General features: G+C 39.4%; 1 protein-coding gene across 1 annotated transcript in view; it reads left to right on the forward strand.

Moving 5' to 3' along the window:
* Nucleotides 1-261: 261 nt before the first annotated feature.
* The window catches only part of SEL1L (SEL1L adaptor subunit of ERAD E3 ubiquitin ligase), a 52,644-nt gene continuing 29,380 nt past the window's right edge, over nt 262-23,525 (forward strand). Inside the window, exons 1-4 of the mRNA XM_008699035.2 lie at nt 262-444; nt 5,585-5,622; nt 6,440-6,671; nt 22,275-22,442. Coding sequence (XP_008697257.1) covers nt 375-444; nt 5,585-5,622; nt 6,440-6,671; nt 22,275-22,442 — 508 coding nt within the window. The 5' untranslated portion in view covers nt 262-374. The remainder of the gene's footprint in view (nt 445-5,584; nt 5,623-6,439; nt 6,672-22,274; nt 22,443-23,525) is intronic.

Below are 23,525 nucleotides of genomic sequence, written 5' to 3' on the forward strand. Positions count from 1 at the left end.
CTTTTCTTCCCGGCCCTGGACTCACGCTCCAATTCCGGGATGGTTGAACCCAGGATCTACCAATTAGCTGGGGCCATGTCGTGACGCCGTGGTCCAACCGGGAAAGCTGGTGTGGGACTCTCGCAAAATGATTGGTCAATGTATGACCCCGGGGGCGGGGCAATAAGGTGGGCGGGAAGACTGCGACGATTGGGCACAGAGCCCGAGGCGGCGGGCGGGGATTGGCTCCACACTAGGGCAGGGAGGCCTGGGAAGGGGCGGAGGAAGGAGACCAGAGCAGGAAGAGCAGCGGCGAGGCGGCGGCGGTGGCTGAGTCGGTGGTGGCAGAGGCGAAAGCGACAGCTCCGGGGGGTGGCAGCGGCCGCGAGAGCAGGATGCGGGTCCGAGTTGGGCTGACGCTGCTGCTCTGTGCGGTGCTGCTGGGCTCGGCCTCGGCGTCTTCGGGTCAGTATCCGCCCCCTCGGACTGGAGGCCGGGAGCCACCGCCCCCCCGGCCTCCATCCCGGGGCAGGGCCGTGGGGGCTCAAGCTGGGGACTCCACTCTCTCTAGTCACACCTCGCACTAGCCTGTCGCTCGCTGTCATTCCTCGGGCCTTGGCTGGCCTGAGCTAGAGGGGGTGTTTAGGGAGCTAGAGAGGGGAGGAAGAGAAGGGGCGGTCACCCTGCCCCACACCTCTCCTCACTTAACAAACTTTACGCGACTCCTCGCGAATGAGGAATTGACTCTGTGGGAATGAATCCCGACAGCTGGCTTAGATCTACAGTGACACCTGAGCCTTACTGGAACTTCCTCAACCCTCAGACAGATTATGTGCTTGGGATTTGTAAGTTAAGTAATTGACAACACCTGGGGTTATCACTGAGCAGAGCCAGGTCCATCAAAACCAGGATGTTGACAGTGGTTGGTGGATTTGCTTAGCATTTGAGGTGGCCCCTTTATTTAGAAAGGAAGACTTTTGATGTAATTGTGTCCACTGTATCCCTTTTTAGGAAATATTCCCGAGAAAGGTGTTTATCTCTGTCACAATGTTTGAGTTGCCCCGTGTTTGTCGACAGTTAACTTTGTGATTTTTGAGAAAATCTTGGTCCCTATAAGTTTAAAATGTATAGCAGCTGATTTTCATGTTTTGTATAGATATAAAAATTAATGTGCCTTTGAATTGATTTTCCAGTTAGCAGATTAATACTATGGTTCTGAAATGTATTTTTCTTTTTTAATAGTTCAACCTGCCTGCATCTGAAAACTTTTATTTTGAAAGTGTTGATAAAGAAGCACTTAGTGTTTCTAAATGTTGGTAAAGAAACAATTAGTACAATAAAGCTCTTGAATTTTCATCAGTTTAGTTAACAAGACAGCTGTTCTGTGGCTTTAAATTTTTTTGGAACAAGGCAGGGTATAAATGTCAACTCTTTTTTTTTTTTTCCCAACAGAAATTTTCCCAGATGGTTATTTGAATCCCCAAATTATCTGTCCTAGTTGTAAGTCAATGCCATAACGTCATTCTGTTTCTAAAATAAGAGCTCTAAACCTAAAATTCTATCCATATTGTGGTTTGAGATACCATTTCAAAAGCAACAAGCATATGCTAGTAACTTTACTGCCAACATCATGCTTTGAGGACTGCCTTTCCCCTTTTCAGTGATGGTTTGTATTCACGACCAAAGCTCCAAAACTCTACCTACCTCTTGAAGCACTGCTAGTAATTATTTGACCAAAGGAAGTATGAAATGAAACTGTTGAGTGTAATGGATAGATACCTGATGGGCCTTAGACCACTTGCATCAGAATTCCTCTCAGAAGTTTGTTAAACACACAGTTTTAGGTCTGGAACAGGTCGGGGCATCTGTAGGTAACAAGCTTCACAAGTAATTCTTCACACTAACGTGTAAGAACGACTAGTTAAAGAACATGGTTAAGTATCCCTCTGAATTCAGTTTGCAGAATTTAAAGAAAATTAAAGCCTACAGACATTTTCCTGTGTCTTCCGTTAACTAGATTTCATATACTGAAGAGCTTCATGTCAGTGGAGGTGGTTCTTGAAGAAGTCATTTAATCAACAGTTGGGATTCTTGGGATGTTATAATAGAAGATGACTAATACTGAAGTGTTAAATCTTTGGATTGTGTTGATGTAAGCAGAGGACTGGGTTCGAAAAATGTCTGCTCTGATTTCCATCGTAGTTCACCTGTGCCAAAGCATTTCTGTGGCAGAGGCAGAATCCATACTTAGCCAGAACTAAAACAGCAGAGATGTGCATGCTGACAGGTAATAAAGGCACTACTGTGCTCACGTGAAGTGCAGTTATAGTACAACGCTTATGTGAGGTAAAGTTTTAGAAATTGAGTACATGGATTTTCAGTTGACTTTATTTATTCAATAAATTGCTTATGTATACAGGAAGTCAGCCTCATTATTAAAGATTTGCTCCTATTTAAAAATCAAGTCTTGGGCCATAATTTTGCATTGACTTAAAGTTTGAATGTTAGTGGTTACCAAAACAAGTTGCCTATTTACCAGGTATAACCAGCCAACAAAGGGAATCTTGATCCTATCATTGTTAGTAGCTATTATTTCATATCTTGTTTTAAAGGCATATAAAAATGTGACACTTTTATTTGAAATGTTTTCTTATTCCTGTGAATACAAGAAGAGGTTAAACAGATATTTCTCCATTTCCTCAATAATGAAAAATGCTGTAAGTTTTCTCACTTAGAAATACTTGTTTTCTTATTTTCAGCAGGAAGAGACAAATGGTTTGCTTTTTTTTTTTTTCTTTATGCCAAACAGTGTTATAGAATCTTTTAAATTAGGTCCACTGCTAAGTATTTCAGGTAATAGTTCTGTTACCACATATTCAAAGAGTAAATTTCAGATTGCAGATGATGTTTAATGTCATTGTTCTTTTGTTCCTTAAAACATTGTGAGTCAATAGGACAGATGGTATTATTCTCTTTTGACAGGTTGAGAAAGAGGAGGCTGACCAAGCTTGCTATACTGAACCACGTGTATAAAATTAATATGTAATGAAGCCAGGTTTTGAACTTAGCTCTCCAGGACTCGATTTTGGAGTAATTAAAAATCAGGAGTATTGTAGGATCTGCACAGATTCAGTGGTAAAGCAGAGAACAGGATGTCTGCTCTCTTTTCACCAAACTCTTAGGACTTTCTGTGTTTGAAGGTCTATCAGTCTGTTTAGTTTACATGACAAATTGGAAAATGAATTTGTGATGATTACTTTTCCCTCAAAGAATATCCCTGGTACTTTGTGCAGTTTGGTTGGCTGATATAATAAAAATGAAAATTGGTCTTTTTTCAAAAGAAGGTGTACAATTACTAAAGTAATGTAAACCATTATATTTTGGATGTGATACTGTTGAATGAGAACTCTATAACTCTTCATTGAATTTTTTTGCATTTTTTTCTTGATGTACGTGTTCTGCTAAAAGCATTTTTTCTTTTTGTTTATGCATAACTTCAGATTCTTTGTTACCTGACTACTACATATCAAAAGATTCTAGATTATAAGCACTTCTGTAAAACTGTTATGTGAATGGATGTATCAGTTTGAAAGAGAAAATAGCTTATGCTTTAAGACTACCATCTGGAGTAGACTTTCCCAGTTTAGTAAATGAGAAAGAATTACCAGTAACCTTAGTATATATTCCTAGTTTGAAGACAAGAAAGACAAGCATGATGCAATTCACGTGAAATAACCCTGATGTCAGAGGTTTCCATGTCTCTTGGAGTTCAAAAACACATTTTGCTACTTGAGTGTGTAATAGCTTATGGTGTCTCAAATGTACATGTCTTCAAATTTATTTATAAGTATCTGTGTTATATACTTATTTGCTGCATGCGTGACCTGTTATGAGAAGGTACTAAATTTCATGATTTAGTGATTAGTAATTTAAGAGTTCCAGCTCATCTGAAGTTTGGGAATATACTGTATACATTTACACATTTAATGTCTGCACTTGATATATTAACTAGTTGATGTTTGTGATTATTTAAACACATCCACACATACAACTTTAATATATAATAGAGATTAATTTTTTTTTGCGTCATCCAAAGTTTTGCTGGGAATGGAATTTGAACCGTATGTTAGAATTTGGGCTTTGGGTAAAACTTGTGAAGAAGTTAGCCTGAAGGATGATTGTTAATTAAGTGCCATCACTACCTAAATGTTACCGGTACTGTGGGATTAATACATGCTGTACCCTTCTCTTCCCCACCCATCAGAAATAAAACATATTTGGAAGGTAGTCTGAAAGTAGTAAATGTGAAAATAGCTATGGTTTAAGTGTTCTTTGAATTGACAGCACTTTTCTTATATGGCAAAAACTCACTAGTAGACTAGTTTTCTCAAATATTCGAAAGAAACAAATACTATGAAATAGTGTTGTGTATTTTATACACAATGAGTTGTTTATACTTCTTAAAGCTAGCTCGCTATTTTGATAATACAAACTCCAAAGCATGTTTTTGTTATGCTTGAAAGAGTTACGAGTTATGAATAATATTTAGGGTGTAACCATATGAAGTAAAGATACATGGCAACCATAACACCAAATTTTCTGGTAAACACATGGTTTTATAGCATTTTGTCTACTGGTTAATTTCTCATGTAGGTTATGAGCTTATAACTGAAACTCACTCGTGGATAAAATCAGATCGTTTTAAGAATAAGAAGGAAACCTAGAGATCATCTAACAGTTGTTGTTTTTAAACTGGCCAGGAATACAATGACCAAACGTAAGCATATGGACATTGTGCTCAATGTATTTGTATAAGATCAGGAAAAAGAATAACAAGTAGCTAGAATAGAAGTAAGAGCAGAAAAACGCAGAATAATGGAAGGAAAATTAACATAATTGGACAAAACTAAAGCAGCAGATATGAATTTGGAAGAAAGTGTAACCAGGGGCTAGATTCATTGTTTATTTAATATGAGATGTTGATTTCTAAATAAATAGATCTCATGTGAGTAAGTACATGATGGTATGATGCTACTTTTTGCTTTTATCTGATTAACTCTTCAGTAGAGTAGAACACAAATCCTAAATATTTTAGTCTGGCAGCTCTTCTGTCACATAATAATAATTGTTAGTGTCCATCTTTAGTAATCTCAGTGAACAGTAAAATGCTAATCAGCACTAAAATAAGCTCTGAAACTCCAGATTGTGAACAGTGAAAAATAATAGGTAGAACCATGAACCACAAAATCAGAGATTTATAAGTTTAGTAACTCAGTAGTAGACTAAATATGAACAGAAAAATTGGATGGTATCTGAAAAAGTTCCTGGTTTGGGTGATGGTGGTGATGGTAGTTGGTCTTACCTGAATAACAGACGAAGCTAGTGCCTTCCCTGGGAAAGAGAAAGAACTACCCCCATCTAACCCCTTGTTTCCCTTTTACCTAATTTTTTCTGCACAGTTGTTGAATACAACCGATTTTTAGATAATTCTAGATATATTTATCAAGTGTCTAATTATTATTTGTTGTATTTATCAAGTGCTTTAACAATACTTGTGATTTCCCATCAAGAAGGATGATGAAATTGTCTTAAAATTTCTTTACAGATGAAGAAGGCAGTCAGGATGAATCCTTAGATTCCAAGGTGTGTACTAAAATTGACCAGTATTTGATGCCCAATTTAAAAGCATGAATTATGTGTCTTAGGAAGGATATGAAATCTATCTTTTGAGCAACAGAATTAGATTAAGAATTAGGAAAAGAAAAACATCACTGGTATCAATACCCTAGTTCTTCTGGGGGTGGGAAAAATCACTGACCTGTAGGAGACAATAATAAATATTTTCATTCAGAGTGTTGGTTATTAGGTTTGATTTTAACTTGAATGTGCTGTGTAAGAGCTTGAAGGCAGTAACATTCTTACTGCCTAGTGAGAGATTGATTTTATTATTTTTTTAGTTTTTGTTTTTTTTAATTTTGAAGACTTAACCTCTGCCATTTGTTTCCATTTCTATCAATTTTTATAAATCTGTAGAGTTAATACATTTAAATTAGTTAGTTCAGTGAATAAGGCTGATTATGTATCCAAGGATACCATTCAGTTATGATTTCTGATCTCTAGGTTTGAGGTAATACAGATAAGAAACAGAGAGTTGTAGTACAGGGCTATCATAAGGGGAAGTATAAGCTATGTTGGTAGTTTGTAGGGAACCCTAATTCAGGCTTCAGGAGGTAAGGAATGCTTCTGGGGCGAAATAACGTCTAAGTTGAAATTGGAAGAGTCAGGTTAGGCAAGTGATGAAGGCCTGTGATGAACGTATACCAAACTTTATAGAGAGATGAGCAAGTATGGCAGATTCACAGCTGAAGGAGATATATCTGGATTAGTAAAAGTAATGGTCAAATTGGGTTGGAGACAGCCCTGATACTATTTGAAAACTAAAAATATTTTATATTCTCAGACTTCTTTGCCATCAGATGAGTCGGTAAAGGACCACAACACAGCAGGCAGAGTAGTTGCTGGTCAGATATTTCTTGATTCAGAAGAATCAGAATTAGAATCACCTATTCAAGAAGAGGAAGACAGCCTCAGAAGCCACGAAGGGGAAAGTGTCGCAGAAGAAATCAGCTTTCTAGAATCTCCAAATCCAGAAAACAAGGACTACGAAGAACCAACGAAAGTACGGAAACAAGGTAGTCTGGACATTTTCCTTGCTTTTGCCTAATTTAGGAAGGAGACAGCTGAAATTTTAAAGTAGTGTAGAAAGATGCAAAAGTCTGGTTTTATTGGTTATGAGTCACACATAATGTGTAGAGTGTAGTAGTTTATGATTTTCTAGATTTTTATGTATCAGTTATTCACTTAACAGATATGACCCAAGTTACATAACCTGAATTTGATAATCAAAACTGCATTTATATTATATTAGTATCATAACATCCTCTTTTTTACTCCAGTATGTAATTACCTGCCCAAGTAGTACACAAAATGGTAACTCAAGAAAGATTATCTAATATGCTGCTCTGGTTATTTTCAGAATTGTTTTAGGGTTTTTACTACAATAACCTTCCCAATCACCCTAGGAATTTGATGTATTTATCTAACCGAAGGTTACATAAACTTTGTTCCCCTTCTAACTTTTACCTTCTTGACACCCTCTATTTTTAAATTTAAAACTTGCTCTTTCTCATAAGAGTGTGCTAAATACCTGTCCTTCTAAGAATTAATTATTAATCCACTCCACCGTGTCCCACCAACTTTCTGTCATTTTATTATTTCAAAGATCAGTACGATACCCACTTATTACTCTGTTACTAGCCACTTTTAGAAACTGATCCAGATTTTACCTTTCAAAAATACTTTTTTTTTCAAAAATATAATTTTTTTATTACAATTATCCATACCCATGAATAGAAAGACCATGTTTAAAAAAATTAAAAGTACCTTAATCTCATCAGCTAGACATCACAGCTATTTTTTTTTTTTTTTTTAAGATTTTATTTATGTATTTGACAGAGAAAGAGACAGCCAGTGAGAGAGGGAACACAGGCAGGGGGAGTGGGAGAGGAAGAAACAGGCTCCCAACGGAGAAGCCTGATGTGGGGCTCGATCCCAGGACTCTGGGATCACGCCCTGAGCCGAAGGCAGACACTTAACGACTGAGCCACCCAGGTGTCCCTAGACATCACAGCTATTAACATCATGGAAAAAACTCTTTCAGGCTCTTTTCTAAATGTATAGTTTTAAGAAGACTAAATTGGGTCAAAATGTATATACTATTTTACTGCCTGTGTTTCGTGCTTAACAGTTTGTCTTGAACATTTTCCCCTATCATTTAGTAGTATTTTACAATTTGATGGTTATGGCTGTAAAAAATTTTACAGGTAGGAGCACCTGGCTGGCTCATTTGGAGGAGCATGCGACTCTTGATCTTGGGGTCATGAGTCCAAGCCCCACGGTGAACATAGAGATTACTTAAGTAAATAAAACTTTAAAAATTTACATGTAAATATACCATGAATTAGAAATAGATCGTTTACAAGTTTTTTGTTTTTTTTTTTTTGTCTGGGATATCATTTTAGATGCATCTTTGTGCACATCTATGAAAATTTTCTGAGAATTAGTTTTCTAAAATAAATTTGCTGGACTGAATGTAAAATCTTTTTTTTTTTTTTTTAAGATTTTATTTTATTTTATTCGACAGAGATAGAGACAGCCAGTGAGAGAGGGAACACAAGCAGGGGGAGTGGGAGAGGAAGAAGCAGGCTCCTAGTGGAGGAGCCTGATGTGGGGCTCGATCCCAGAACGCCGGGATCACGCCCTGAGCCGAAGGCAGACGCTTAACCACTGTGCCACCCAGGCGCCCCCTGAATGTAAAATCTTAAAAGACATTTGATCCTGTCCTGTTAAATTGTTCTTCAGAAAAGTAATTCTGTTTACTGCCTTCAAAATGACTCCTTTTCCTGTGCCTCAGCCAAGTATATATTATCATTTTTAAATTTTTGCCAAATATTATAGTTTAATTCATTCTTTTTTATTTTTTTATGAGGGAGACTTCAAAATGTGCACAAAAGTGGAGGGTGTAGTGACCCCCTTGCCCATCACCCAGGGTCAGCGGCTGGCCACACTCTTATTCTTGCTGCATCTCTGCCACCCCATACGCTCCTACTCTTTTCTTTCCTAGAGTATTTACAGCATATTCCATGTTATTTCACCTGTGTATGTATCTCTGAAATATGGCTTCCCCCTCAAAAAAACCACAGTGGTTAACACCCACAAAATTAGCGAGTGTTCTTTAATCACCTAATCCCCAGTCTCTATGCAGTTTTCCCTGTTGGTTCAGATATCTGTTTAGAACTGATTTGTTTGAATCAGGATCCCCCACCAAGATCTTAGGTTTCTCTTAACCTATAACAGTTTTCTCTCCCTTGTTTTTTATTTCATTTTCTTTGGTAAAGAAATAATGTCCTTTGGGCAGTACAGTTTCCCTCATTTCTGGATCTAGCTGGTCATATCCTTGTAATGTCATTGAACTTGTTCCACCATCTACTGTCTGATCTGTAAACTGGAAGTTAGCTCTAGATGCTTAGGTAGATTTAGCTCTGGTTATTTATTGAGACTATCTCATAGAGTGTTGTGTACTTCCTTTCACATTACATCCGGAGGCATAGAGTATCTGATTGTTCCACTCCTAGAAATTGGTCAGTGAAGCTGGGTGGTATCATCCTGATCCAGCCATTCAGAAGTTCCTCGCTGACCTTTCACCTAGAGGTTTTGACAACCATTTTGTTTATTGTCTGGATCCATTATTTCACTAGAAATTGCAAAGTGATGGCTTTCTAACATATAATTCCTCCTGCGTTTGTTACCTGGGATTCTTTTATAAAGAAAAACTTGCTCTCATCAACTATTTGGTTACCTTGAAACACAATCCTTACAAGCAGGATAGATGCTTGGTTCTTTCCCTTGAAATATTTTCAAATAATAATTTGGTGCTCTAGCAACCTCCAGTAAATACGTTTTTGTTTGTTCTGTTTGCTTTGCTTCTAAGCATCATTCCAGGTCCATGGGTTTCACATGTTTGCTTCATGCAGTTGCAGTCCTTCTTTTTCATTGCTCACATTATCCCATTTTTGCATACCAAGAGTCCCTTTTAGTCCATTCTTTTGGACTAATCATAGGTGACTTTTAAACTTGTTTCTTTTCAGGCAAGATGTGATGTCTTAAATTCATCTTACACAATTCCTAACCCAGAAATGAATCAGCCATTTCTCAAAAAAAAAAAAACCCAAAACACCCCACATTCCTTTTAGTGGGAAATTGCATTTAGACACTACAATCTAGGCACCAGGGACATGCATTGCAACTGAGTTGTCAGTACTGGTCACTCTTTTTTGTGAATACGGTTAGGAAATGTATCATTCATCCTGGGTCTTCCAGTTTGAATTAAATACTGTGAGAAATTCCAGTAGGTCACATTGACAAATTGTGAACTCAAGAATCAGAGATCTTACCCAGTACCAAACCTGACTAATATTTTCAGAGATGTAATTATCACAAGACACAGGTGAAGTGTTGAGAAGTCTGTGACTATCAGGGCTACTCCCAGGTCCTGCTTGCCTTGATTAGGGTGTACCTTGGCCCAGATTTTAACATGTGAGGCCTCTAAATGATGTATATGGAATGTCACTTCCATGAAAGGGAGTGATTTCCATTATGAAACATCCCCAGTTTATTCTCTGATAATTACAGAGCTTGTGTGATGTTTTCTAGGAAGTCATTCTTCATAAATATATACATCCCAGGTTTATGTGCAGTGAGCAGTCTAGACACACCACATCCATCCTGCTAAAGTGTTCCACAGATAAGGAGAACCCTCCTGGGAGTAAATACCTTTAGTGTGTTTGACAGAAGGTCCTTGATCAGCATGTTTCTAACATGATTTGATCATGTCACCTCTCTCTCTCTTTATATGTAACATAAGTTACATATGCATGGCTTTGAGTGTGTGCAGTCCCAACTACATTAGAACTGGGTAATATGACATTTACTTCTAGACTTGCTTCCTTTATTGGCCTCTCATCCATATCTCTGCCGTATTGATCTTCCTAAAACCCAAATTTCATCTGTAACTCCCCTATTTACAACCCTTCATTGTCTCCCCATTTGCCTGTGAGATGAAGCACAAACTCCTTAGCATGATTCCCAAAGCCTTCCACGTGCGGCATGCCTGCTGGCCTCTGTGACTTCATCTCCCACAGCTCTGCCCAGGACCCTCTTACAGCTGTATCAAGCTCTTCACCAGTCTTCAAGTACACCATGCAGTTTATGCCTCTAGGTCTTTGTACAAGTTCTTCCTGCTGCTTGGAATACGTTCCTCATCCCTTTGCCCAAGTTTATCATATTTCTGTTCATCCTTAAAGATGAACGTAAGTTTCTCCTTTCTGAAGCAGATCTGAACCACCCAAGGGCAGTTGAAGAGTCTCATGTCTTTAAGAACTTCCTGCTTGGTGTCCCTGCTTTCCCCCTTCCCCCTTTATGTTAGTTCTCTTAACAGCAGCCAGACCAGTTTTCCTTCCTGTTCAGAGCCTCCAGTGGCTTCCTGTCACATTCAGAATAAAGTCCAAACAAGGCCTTACATGATCAAGTGCTTCCTATCTCTCTGACTTCATCTTCTGCCACTTCCCTTCACTCACATGTCTCCAGCCACACTTGCCTTCTTGCTGTTTGTTGACACTTTGTTCACACTTGTTTCCAACTGTGTCTGGGATCCCCAGGAGCACAGTCCCAGCTCGATGATTCTCCATGAGACTCGCAGGACTGAGCATGTAGTCATATTTAGGGCTATGATTTATTACAGCAAAAGAACACAAAGCAAAATCAATAAAGGGAAAGATACATGGGTGAAGTCTGGGAAAACCGGATGCAAGCTTCCAAAGGTCCTCTCCCTGGGAAGGGGTGGGGGGTCACACAGACCCTATTTAATTTCCCCAGTAACAAGTTGTGACAACATGTGTGACATGCTGTGTACTAGGGAAACTGATTAGAGACCTAATACCCGGAGTCATTTTAGGGGGCTGGTCATGTAGGCAGTCTCTGCCTAGCACATACCGAAATTGCAGACTTGCACAAGGAAAGCAGGTGTTCACCATAAACCATATTGTTTGTACAGTTGGGATGAGTCACTCATAACAGGGTAGTGGGAACCCTTCCAAAATCTTAAGTTCCCAGACACCAGCCAAGGGCTAACCTTATAAGCCTTTTCAAGGACAGAAGTTTAAGTCTGCTATGTGAACTCTTCTTTGCACAGTCTACCCCCTCAGTCATAGGCCATCTTGTCTTTATGGCAAAGTTACTCTCAGTAAGACCCAGACAATAGAGTGAGACCAATCTGCAGTATTGATTTCAGTTATGCCCTTCATGAGTCCTGCACTTAGCCAGTTAACAAGTCCCATTAATCATAAAGGTCAGATGGCTTCCCCCTCAAATATCTATATTAAACTTTTTTACCTAGCCTTAAGCCATCAATTCAGGCCCAGCACAACTGACCAGTAAGTTGAAGCTGAGGCAGTGTTGTGATAGGGTGCACATACAGAACTATAGTCCTACAGGACACATGTGGTAACCCTGGAAACAAGGAGTTTACCATCACTGGGGCGACCCAACCAATACATATGTTAGACAGGATGATGTGGCCTCCTGCCACGGGCATCTTGTCCTAGAGTTTCCAGTCCAAGTAATTTAGTTCAGTTTTTAGTTCCAGAGGGACTGCCAGTCAGTTCCAAACCGTTTTGTTGTCCATGACACCAGTTCATCCACTTCATGAGTTTGGACAACATCTGGAGGTTTTCTGCATGGCAAGTGCAGGGGCTGGGCCACCTCCTGCTGCCTCATAGTCAGCCCTGACTGGTATGAGCATAGGCTCCACAGTCTGAATGCAGAGCACTCTCAACAGCTTGGAAAGTTGCATGGAGAGTTTTCCTTTAGGAAGGGGAAGAAGATTCCAGAAATAGTTTCAAAAAACAAACACCATCATTTCTTCTCCCCTCACTCGTGCCTCTCTAGGTACGGGGGTTTCAGTTTATTTTCCTTGGTTGTTAACAAAATCAGTGTTTCCATTCAGTAATCATAATTTTTTATTTTCTCAGTCATTGCCTTCTCTCATCCAGACCTTTTGCTTGGAGGGGTTCTGTGTAAGAGGGGCAAAGCATCTTCACAGGAAAGCATCTTTATACAGCTGAACCAGAAAAACGTCACGTTCAAAAATTGGTCAGGACAAAAATCCTGAATTTTCAAAAAATTTCAAAATGGGTTTATGTCCCCTCCCACTCCTTTCACCCAGATCACTTATCCAGTAAGCAGCCTAGAAAAGATCAGCCTCTCTCTGAGGAAAGCTGCATCGAATAATCAGGTTGCACTAAGGTGTGTGCACGAGAGAGAGAGAGAGAGAGAGAGAGAGAGAGAGAGGTGAGGGAAGCAGGTAATCAGTTCCTTTTTGGAGATGGCAGCTTATCAGGAGAGCCAGGCATAAGTTAAGACCTGCTCCACGGGGTCTGGAAGTCCCTCTGTCGCTTGACCTGTCAGGAGCAAATAGAGGGTCACAGTCCCTGTGATGTATCCTCTCCCAGAGGACAGCTTCGGACAATAGTTACAAGTTAAAAATGTGGTCAGTCTCTATATCAGAAATACCCAGCCAGTCAGCAGCTTGATTTCAGATGTTCCCATCAGAGAACAAGCCCTCTCCTGTGAACTTTTGTCTGTGACCCAGACAGTCCGGCCAGGCAGCCACGATTTTCTTCACAGTGTGAGGCCCCACAGAGAGGTGACCTAATGTCCAGAGGCTGCAGCGTCTGAGTTCTGTTTATTGAGCTTATGGCTGCCCTCGGTATGGCCTCACACTGAGGCTGGAATCCTGTCCCAGATGCATCAGGTTTTAGCTTTGAATCAAGTTCAAGCAAATAGGATCTGTAAATTCACGATTTTAAAAAGCCAGAGGCTTTTCTTCAGCAGCAAAGGCAAGATGCTGCAGGGCCAGAAAGTCCAAGTGGCAGGCAAGGCTATGCCACACCTTTTGTCTTGTCAGTCTTTGGGCTCGCACTTTCGTGAACAAGTGCACACTTTCTCTCTCTCTCTCTCTGTCCCTCCCTCCCTGCGCGCGCGCGCGCGCGCGCGCGCGCGCGCGCGCACACACACAAAGGCATGTGCATCAGGCTTTAAGGTCAGACCTCTACCTTCAGAAGCACTCACTAGCCAACTAAAACCTGCTCGTTAGAACTTCACAAGGGTGTTTCCACTTGTAGTCACCTCTTTCTTATTTTCTCTCTTTTTACAGGGGCTCCACTAAGCAAACATCCATATCTTCCATAGCAAAACCCAGCAATTACAGAGACTTGTACTGTTTCCAATACTCAGGAGTTTAAATTCCAGCCCACCCACTGGCAGCAAAAAGCAAGGAAGTTTGTCCCACTAACACATTTCTTTTTTGCAGCTTCCCCTGATTAGGGTGATTCCTTAGGCACGTATGGAATTATAAGCATTTAACATTATGTACCAGTTTTTATCATGCATCCAGTTGTGATAGCCACAAAATACAAAGCCACTAAAAAAATCCTTTTTCTTTTTCTTACTGCAAATTTACTTGAACTGCCAGGAAGTAAATTCATCATTTGCGTGTTAACGTTACAGCAGCCAGGGAAGATCCTGGCTGGAATGCAGGGGAGGTAGGGGAGTGGGGGAGGCCACTGTAGCAGCAGCTAGACTGAAAAAAAAAAAAATCCTGCTGGAGTGCAGCCTTCTTCCCTTCTCTTTCTGCTTTACCTAAGTTTTGCTTCAGCCCTAGTGATGTGGGAAACAAAGGCAAAAGAAAAATCTCCTTACTACTTACAGCCCATTCGCAAGACCTTAAAACAGGCAGAGTGACGTTCCTCTAGGAACTCAGCTGCCTCGACGTTAATACTTTGTTAAGGGCAAAAGGCAATCTTAGCCCAACCCTCCAGGATCCTCTAAGTCTACTTTAACATTTAAAAATTTCTTTGGAAACTTCTTTTATCTGTATCGCTCAAGATACATGTTGGCAATCCTCTCCCAAGCAGAGGACCCACCGATGTAAATTTGAAGGGTTTCATGACTCAGGTTTTATTAGACAGTAGTAAATGACCTTTTTCCCGCAATAGCTAGCCCCCTCAAGGTCCTGGAAACCTTGCTTCCAAAATTCCTTAGAGACTTACACTATCCCTAACCCCCTCCCAACTTGAAAGTATATAATGGGCCACTCCTCATGACCCCAGGGCAGCTCTTTCTGCCCACGGGTCCTGTCCCCGTGCTTTAATAAAATCACCTTTTTGCAACAAAGACGTCTCGAGAATTCTTTCTTGGCCATCGGTTTCGAACCCTAACATCGTCTTTCCTACATCAAAAACCACCTTTTTGCACCAAAGACGTCTCCAGAATTTTTTCTTGGCCGTTGGCTCCAAACCCCAACATCATTCCTACATCATTAGGACCTAGTTTTACTCCCTCTTACCCCCTCATCCTGCCCCTCTACCCCACTCGGAGGAGAGAACACTGTAAACTTTTAACATTTTTGGCCTGCTTACCTTTGGGAATTTGGAGGCCCTTTCTCCTATCTGGAGGAGAAAATAAAACCCAAAGGCATCACTTTAGCCACCATGGCCAAAAGCAACTAGCCTGCTCTCCCTGAGTTGGATCTATCATTTTCAGGTTCCATAGGTAACTTTTATCTCTCACAACAGTTAGCAGCTCAGCTGCTGCTGCATACTATGGATGACCGTGTAACCACCTGGCCACCAAAGAGTCATCATACCCTGTCCCCTACCCTTCCTTTCCCAAACAGTGCTTGCACTGTGTTTCAGTGAGTCAGGGTCATCCTGGCCAATCCTACTTCTGATGCCAGCTTCTGATGCCACTTCAGGGATCCCCAAGACCGCCCCAGGATCCATGATATGCTGGGAGGACTCAGCATGTGGTTGTACTCACAGCTTTGGGTTGTAGCAAAAGGATACAAAGTGAAATCAGCATGGGGCAAAGTGCAAAGGACAAAGTGCAAGTTTCCAGCAGTCCTTCCAGCGGAGTCAGGATGTGCTTAATTCCCCTAGCACATGTGACAACACAAGGGAAATGTTATCTTCTAGGGAAGCTCATTAGACCCAGTGCTTGGAGTTTTTAATGGATACTAGTCATGTAATCACTCTCCGCCTGGCATGTACCAAAATTGCAAGCTCCCAGAAGGAAACCACATGTTGAGCATAAACCATATTTTACAGTTTAGGCACTTCTATCAGGGTAGTGGGAACCCTCCCAAAATGTAAGTTCCCAGATTCTAGGCAAGGGCCTGCTTTTCAAAAGATAACAGCTATACCTGTGGTAACTGTTTTCTACACATCATCCCAGTAAACTTTTTTTGAAAATGAATGAATAAATGGCCAGCAAGAGGGGAAATTATTACATTGTGGTATTTCCTATTGTAGAATACTCATAGTTATTTTAAAAGGAACATTATAATTGCAGATAACAAAATCCATCAAATGGTGGCAAAAGCAGAGGTTTATTTTGGTTCCATAGTTCCGGACTCTTGTCATCAAGGACTCCAGCTCCTTTCTCTCCTATTCAGTTTCCTTAGAAATTAGCTTCATCTTTATGTTTGTTCCATGTGGTCACACCTGGGATGGCTGTACCTCCAGATCCTGGGTCCTCAGGAAGAAGTGATACCTGCATCAGAAGGGCAGGAGCCAACCCCAGAAGTCACTAGTAAAACTACCAAGACAATCACTTCACCATCCCTAGATCTATGGAAGGTGAGGAAAGGGTTAAGAATTGACAGCCAGTCTGCAGTCTGCCACCTGGAACAATGGTAGTGTTAAGTGAAATGTCACATTGCAAGTAATTCCCTTAGTATGATCCTTGTATTGGTTAGGGTTCTCCAGAGAAAAAGAATGAAAGGCTGTCTGCTGGCAGAATTACTTCTTGGTCAAAGGAGGTCTTTGTTCTCTTAGGCCTTCCACTAATTAAATGAGGCCCACCCACATTAGGGAGGGTAATCTGCTTTACTCAAAGTCCATTGATTTAAATGCTAATCTCCACAAACACCTTCACAGAAACATCCAGAATAATGTTTCACCAAATATCTGGACACTATGGTCCAGCCACATTGACACACACATTCAACCATCATAGGTCCCTTTTGTGAAAGAAAAGCCTTTTTTTTTCCATATATTTGCAAGCAAGAAGAAAAATTACTTTTTTATTAACAGTTGTTAACCTTAGGAGAAAAAAGGGAATTTGTGGTGGTAGCTAAAGATGACTGTGATTTTTCTTTAATTTTGTATACTTTCTTATTGCTTGGATTGTCTTTGCTACAATTAACACATTATCCAGGTAGTCGTAAAAAATTAGAACAATTAAGTCAAATAATGAGCCTCTTGCTCTATTTTGAGTAGCACATTAAGAACTAAGTTTAAACTTAACCAAATCACGCTTAAGTTGGGTTGTAAAATAAGCTGGTTGAGTAGTAAGATGGCATTGCTACCTCATTGACACTTGCATGGGGGTGGCTGGAAATAACCCTTAATTTAGTGATCAGATTTAACAGAAGATAAATGGTTAAAGAAACAGGCCATTCCCTACAACAGATGCTGAGTTGTTTCTTTTATTTTGTACAGTTGTACAAGAAATTATTTGTGCAAGAAAACTCCTTTAGGAGACCATCTTTGTGGAAAAGCACACCACCAGGGGCATTTGAAACTTAAGAACTATCTTTAAAGCCATTATTCAGAGAAGCTACCTTCTTAAACAGCAGTTTTCCTTAAACAGCAGTTTCCACTCTGTTTGGTTTCTGATAGTGCCTGTCACTTAAGTGTCATGAAGCTTGTCACCTTCTTCTGGGCACATGGGCCAGCGCTTGCTTCTATTTCTACTTTAAAATTTTTGGTTATTTCTCACAGAGAGAAGTGAGCTTGTAAACTCTGATCTTCATGTTTTGTTCATTTTCCATATTACTACATTTCATTCTTCTTCTGAAAATTAGGTTTTATTCCTTAAAGCAAGGCCTCCCTGCATATAGTCTGCTTGTCTTTCCTCCCTCCCTTCATTAACATATGTAATTTCTCAACTGTATTAGTAATTCTCAGCATTGAGTGAAAGCAATCTCTTGTAGCAATTATATAACATTGGTATCTTCCTTAAGAGATTGCTGTCCCATATTTCCACAGTAAATACCTCTTTATTTGGCCTATACCATTTACTTTATCTCAAGTATTGTTTACCTTGAATCATAAGTACTTAGTTTTGTTCTTAATACTTTGGAGATTTTGGCTGATGGTTGGTTGGTTGAGTTTTTATCTTGGTGTTGACTAAAATTGATGAATGCTGTGGGACAGTTATGTTGAGGTTGATAGCTTTTTAACATTAAATGATTGTATTTCAACTATTTTCTACTACGAATACATTTTACTAAAATGTTACTTTTACCATTGTATGTTTAGAAGTACAAAATTGCTTCAAACAAGCAGCATGATTAGTTTTCTTATTAACAGAACACTTATATAAACTTAAAGGTACAATATCAGACTTTATTGGCAGTGTAAAAGCTCCTAAGATGAGAAATTTGCAAAGCTAAATCCCTTGCCTTTGTCATTATGGATCAAAAAGTTGACTTTTTGTTTTTTGTTTTTTTTTTTTTTATCTTACCCTTAGAAATGAGGAAAAGATAGTGAGTGTCGCTATTCCCAGGACGTTTAATTCAGTTTATGTAGTTACATTCTAGCCACACTTAGGCTGCTCCCTTCTCTCTTGGATTCTTTCCATCCACATTCAGACATGCTGTAATAGCTTATATTTTAAAAACCAAAATCCCCTCCAGCAACTACCCTACTTCACTCCCCTTTAATAGCATCGTTCTTTGAAAGAGTTGTCTGTATTCACTAATTTCACTTCCTCTCTTCCCATTCTCTCATCCAACTCACAGGATGCTCTGGTCCCCTCAAGACCTCTAAATCCACTCTGCTCCAGTCACATTCTCTTTGCTTGGATACCTGGTCAGTTCTTGGTCCTCATCTTACTGACCTCTCACATATTTTTTCCTACTCTGAAGATGCTTTCATCACTTAGCTGTTGGTTTTCTGGAATCTGCCAGATCTTGAAATACAAGGTTAACCTGACACCCAGCCTTTGATCCTCTGCTCCCATCTATACCAGGCTTTTGTGTAATGGCTGCACTGTAGCTGATGTAACCAGTCTCCTGTTGACAGACCTTTGAATTCTTGTTGATTTTATATCTTTATACACAAATAACAGTCTTACACATATCTCTTTGTATCCTTATGGGAGCATTTCTACAAGTTAAACATCCTAGAAATGGAATAACGTGATCCAAAGTATGGACTGTATAAATTCTAATAGGTATTCCTAAAGGGCCCTCTTTAAGAGGTTGTACTAATTGATACTCCTACCAGCAGTATGAAAGTCCCCATTTACCTGTAATCTGGCCGGCACTGAACAACTTCAGGTTTGGGGTTGTTTGGGCTGTCCTTTTTTTTTTTTTTTTTTTTTTAACTTTTTCCAGCTTGCTTGAATGATTTTTAGAAGTTTTAGAATTGCAAGAGCAACTCTCCTAGTTTAAATATAAAGCAGTCTATTAATTATTATAAATTCTCATATAATATAAGTTATAAAAATCTGTCAAGGTTTAAATATGTGGTATTATGTCATTATTGTAGAGTCAAAATATGATTGCTTATCTAGAACTGTGATTTTTTACAGGAAGGCGTAAAATTGACTTAATGACACATTTTTCTCCCTTTCATTTTTAGAGTCAGGTTTGACAACTGGCTATCATTAACTTAAATTGCATAATCAGTCAGCTTCATTGTGCCAGAGCAGTGATTACCATTGTTTTTTTAAAGTTGGTACTATTTTTGTGACAGTTTTTAAAATGATTGCTTCGAAATTCTTGCAGAATTTCTCCATGGAAAGAAAATTAACCAAAATTAACACTATTGTGAGGACTGTCTACTTGAGGTAATTGACTTGGAACTGGCAAGTCCTAGTCAGTAACTTTTAGAAGACTTTCAAAAAGTTTAAAAAGGTAGTAGCAAATTCCCTGTTGTGATTTTACTTGAAGAAGACACCTGAGAGATACAAATTTTCTTTCTAGTTACTTACTAATAAACACATTATTTAGACCAAGATTCACTGTCACTAAATTGGTGAAGCACGGGCACCCTGGGGATTCCTCTTTCTTAAGTTAGTGCTGAGTCAGCAGTAGGTTAAAACCTTTTGTTGCCAAAAACTTTTGCGTTCTTTCTAGTTTCTTTGCTGGCGTATAGTTCCATCACATGAAAGAGAATCCTTTCATACATTTGCACCACTTAGAAGGCTTTGGCAAACTAGGATTCTTATGGCAAGCTATTTGTTTTTAAAACAAAAATTTCTTATCAAAAAAAATATTCTTTTAGACTATTATATTTTAATTTGAAATTCGGGTTGACAAACTGCTATTTTACGGGTACTATTTTTCTCAAATTTGAATCTAGTAGCAGTGCATAGAAGTGCCTTTTTTCAAACTCTAGTTAAAATGACCCCTCTGAGGTCGTTGCTAAAGGGTAAGTACTTTGCTTATATATTGTACTAAAGATCGTTTCTTAAAAACACAGATCAAAGTATTTGCCGCTGGTCAGTGATTACCAGGATGGTGAATGACATTTGCCTAGTGGCAAACAGTTTGAAATTAATTTTGCCTTTCATAACTTACTGAAACAAATTAGTATGACTTTTTCTTTGCATGGGCGAGAAGGAGCATCCATTTCCTGTGCTTTCGGAGCAGCAGCACCTGTGATAGTAGCAGTGTCATCTCTTGAAGGCTTATTACGTTAAGAGGCAGGTGTCATAGTGGGTCCTTTACGTGTTTTATTTCATTTCATCTTTGTGAGTAACTCTGTGCAGCAAGGACTCTTATCCCTATTTGTAGATAAGGAAGCTATCTACAGATAATTTTACAAATAAGGGAAGAGATTAGTGCATTTGCTCAAAGTGTACAGCTAGTAAGTGGTAGGGTTTGAATCAGGCGTTCTGACTCCAGAATCTGTACTCTTAATCACTAAGCTCCGATGCCTAGTTACATTCTCCCTGTAAAAGCAACCTGTGGAAGTTGACGTGTACTCACTTAACCGTGTATGTTTCTGGGCTCAACCTTGGCCCACTGGTGTTCTCATGGACTTCTCACTTGGTACTCTTATGTGTACTCTTGGTTTCCAGTCTTATCTGTGAACCAGAGAACTTTCTCTTTGACTATAGCTGAAAAGATGTCTAAGACATCTTGTTTTTGGTTTTGTTTGTTATAGCCACTTTGAATGTAGCAGGATCAAAGTTTAACTTGTCTCTGCCCTGATCCATTTCATCCCTACCCAGTAACCTACTCCTCCTTTAGTGTTCTCCTAGTGAGGATAGCCATCCCCTTACTTCCTGAAGCCTAATATCTAGGAGCCTTCTGTGACTCCTCCCCTCTCATCTGCACATCTAGTCAATCAGTGAGTGGTGCCATATCTGCTTCCTTAGCATCACTTGAGTACATCCAGTTCTTTCATTCCGTTATCCTCTTTGGGCTACCATTACCTCTCAATTAGACTAATGTCACAACTTTTAAACTGGTTGCCTTGCATCCAGCCTTGCTTTTCTCCATTCCGTTGTCCACTCTCTTAATAAAAATTTAAGTATGAGCATGTCATTCCTGTTTAAAACTCTTAAGTGAGTTTCCATTGTTCTCAGAGTAAAGTCCAAACTCCTTAATTAGATTTATCAGGACCTTCTTAGTCTAGCTTCTTCGTGCCGCTCTAGCTTTAGCCTCTTCTCTTGTCCACTTGGTTGGGCACTCAAAACTGCATGTTCTAACATACTGAAGATACACTTGTATTTTTTCTAAAGTGCCATGCTGTCTTTCGTTTGATTCTTAGCGCACATCATTCCCTCTGTCTGCAGTACTTCTGCCACCCCACCCTGAAGCAATTCATCTACCATCTACTCCTACACACCCATGAAGTTCAGTGGTAAGCCTCAGTACCTGATAGGGGAGGTTTTCCTTTCCATAACATCACTTTAGTGATCACACTTCAGTTTAATGTCTCTCTTCCTTGCTGGGCAATACGTTGTACAGAGCAGAGACCTCTGTTCCACCTAATTCCTAGCACCTAGAAAATAGTCGGAAAGAGCTTAACAAATCAGAGATATGGTCTCTACTTTTAACAGGCTCGGGGTGTAGTGGGAGCGAGAGTATGGATAAAGAAAGAACCTCAGCAGGTATCATACGTTCTCTGATAAAATGCTATGGGATCACAGAGGCATACATGAGTGATGAACTTTACGTGGGGGAGCGTTTTCCCTGTATAGCTTTATATTATTAAAGAAGCTGACTTATAACATTCAGATAGAAAACAGAGGAAATATGCTGAGCAGTGGAATTGATCTGGTTGTATTTGCCTTATTTCTTGCTCACTAGTAAGCCAGGAGTTTTACAATAGACTTCTAACATTCTGAGGGTATCACATCTCAAGACCTTCAGAAATTCTAAGCTGGATACAGAGCTGCCATGTACACTAAGCCAGCCCTGTTCACTAAGTTGACTCACCCTTAAGTCATCCTACAGAAAACTGATGCTGCCTCTTTCATTTTTCCCATTTCAAATCATGTATTTTTGTCTTCAAATTCTTACCATTGGAATTGACAGTATTATATCCATAGATAGCAGAGGTGCTATTCATGTTTAGAGTTTTTTCTTATCTTTTCAGCTCTGACCGCCATTGAAGGCACAGCACATGGGGAGCCCTGCCACTTCCCTTTTCTGTTCCTGGATAAGGAATATGACGAATGTACATCAGATGGGAGGGAAGATGGCAGATTGTGGTGTGCTACAACCTATGACTACAAAGCAGATGAAAAGTGGGGCTTTTGTGAAAGTAAGTTTTGCTCAGTAGGAAGCATATCCACATTGCTTTATGTCTCGGACAACATTTTAAAGGCCTTTTTGTAGCCATTCTTTCTGCACCTTGGTCAGAAGTGGTCCGCGTCAATGACGTAGGTATAGTCTTAAAGAATGGGCTTAAGAGCAGGAAGCATGCAGTATACTCACTTCCAGGCTATCACTTGGGCAGCTTATCACACTTGTGTTTTATTTAGAGATGATTTTCCGTTGGTGTGCACAGGTTGTTCTGTAAGCCCTCGGGCAGGGTGCTAAATTAATTAATGTAAAATGTTTTTTGGCAAGAAAGAAAAACAGAACATTATGCTGAGGTTAATTAATAGTGCTTAGAAGACAAATAGATAATACCTTTTTTAAATACTTTGAGTGAAATGTGCTGTGCTAAGGTAATATTTGACAGATAGAGTATATTTAACTGCCGTAAATGTTAACGTCAGTATTGCCTCTAAAGGCAAGCTGTGTTTTCGGGAAGGACTTTCTAACTGTTAAAAGAACAAAGAAAACCTTGAACATACCTTTTTTGATACCAGATGACATTTTCAGAGTAATGACTCTGATAGAATATTTAGGCATTCCTTAGAGATAGCATCAAATATAGTCTGTCTTTGGATGTGGGCCAGTACGATCAGGTACTCCTGTTTAATACATCAAATTTTGTTTTTATATTATAAGAAGAAGTCACTTCTATTTCTATAAATACTCCTAATGAAATATTCAAATGTCTCTTGGTGAGTTTTAGATTTCTGTTAAAATGCTTTCTTATAGTAGCAAAATAATTTTGGGGAAATCTATTCTAATGCCATGATTTTCAGTGTTGTATCAGTACATAGGAAAAACACAGAACTTGACTATTAAACTCTATATTTAATAAAAATCCTTTTTTTCAACTAATTTTTTGTTATGTAATTAGTCACATATTTTCTCCTTGTAAAGACACAGCCATTCAGGTGAGGCTAGAGTCACCTTTGACTACACCAGTATTTTTTCTATTGTTTTTTTATTGTTCTCTTGTCCTTCAATTTTAGCTCACCTTGGCATATAATCATAAGGCTCTACTGGA

This window comes from Ursus maritimus, unplaced genomic scaffold, assembly GCF_017311325.1.
Source record: "Ursus maritimus isolate PB19 unplaced genomic scaffold, ASM1731132v1 scaffold_25, whole genome shotgun sequence".
Taxonomy (NCBI): Eukaryota; Metazoa; Chordata; class Mammalia; order Carnivora; family Ursidae; genus Ursus; species Ursus maritimus.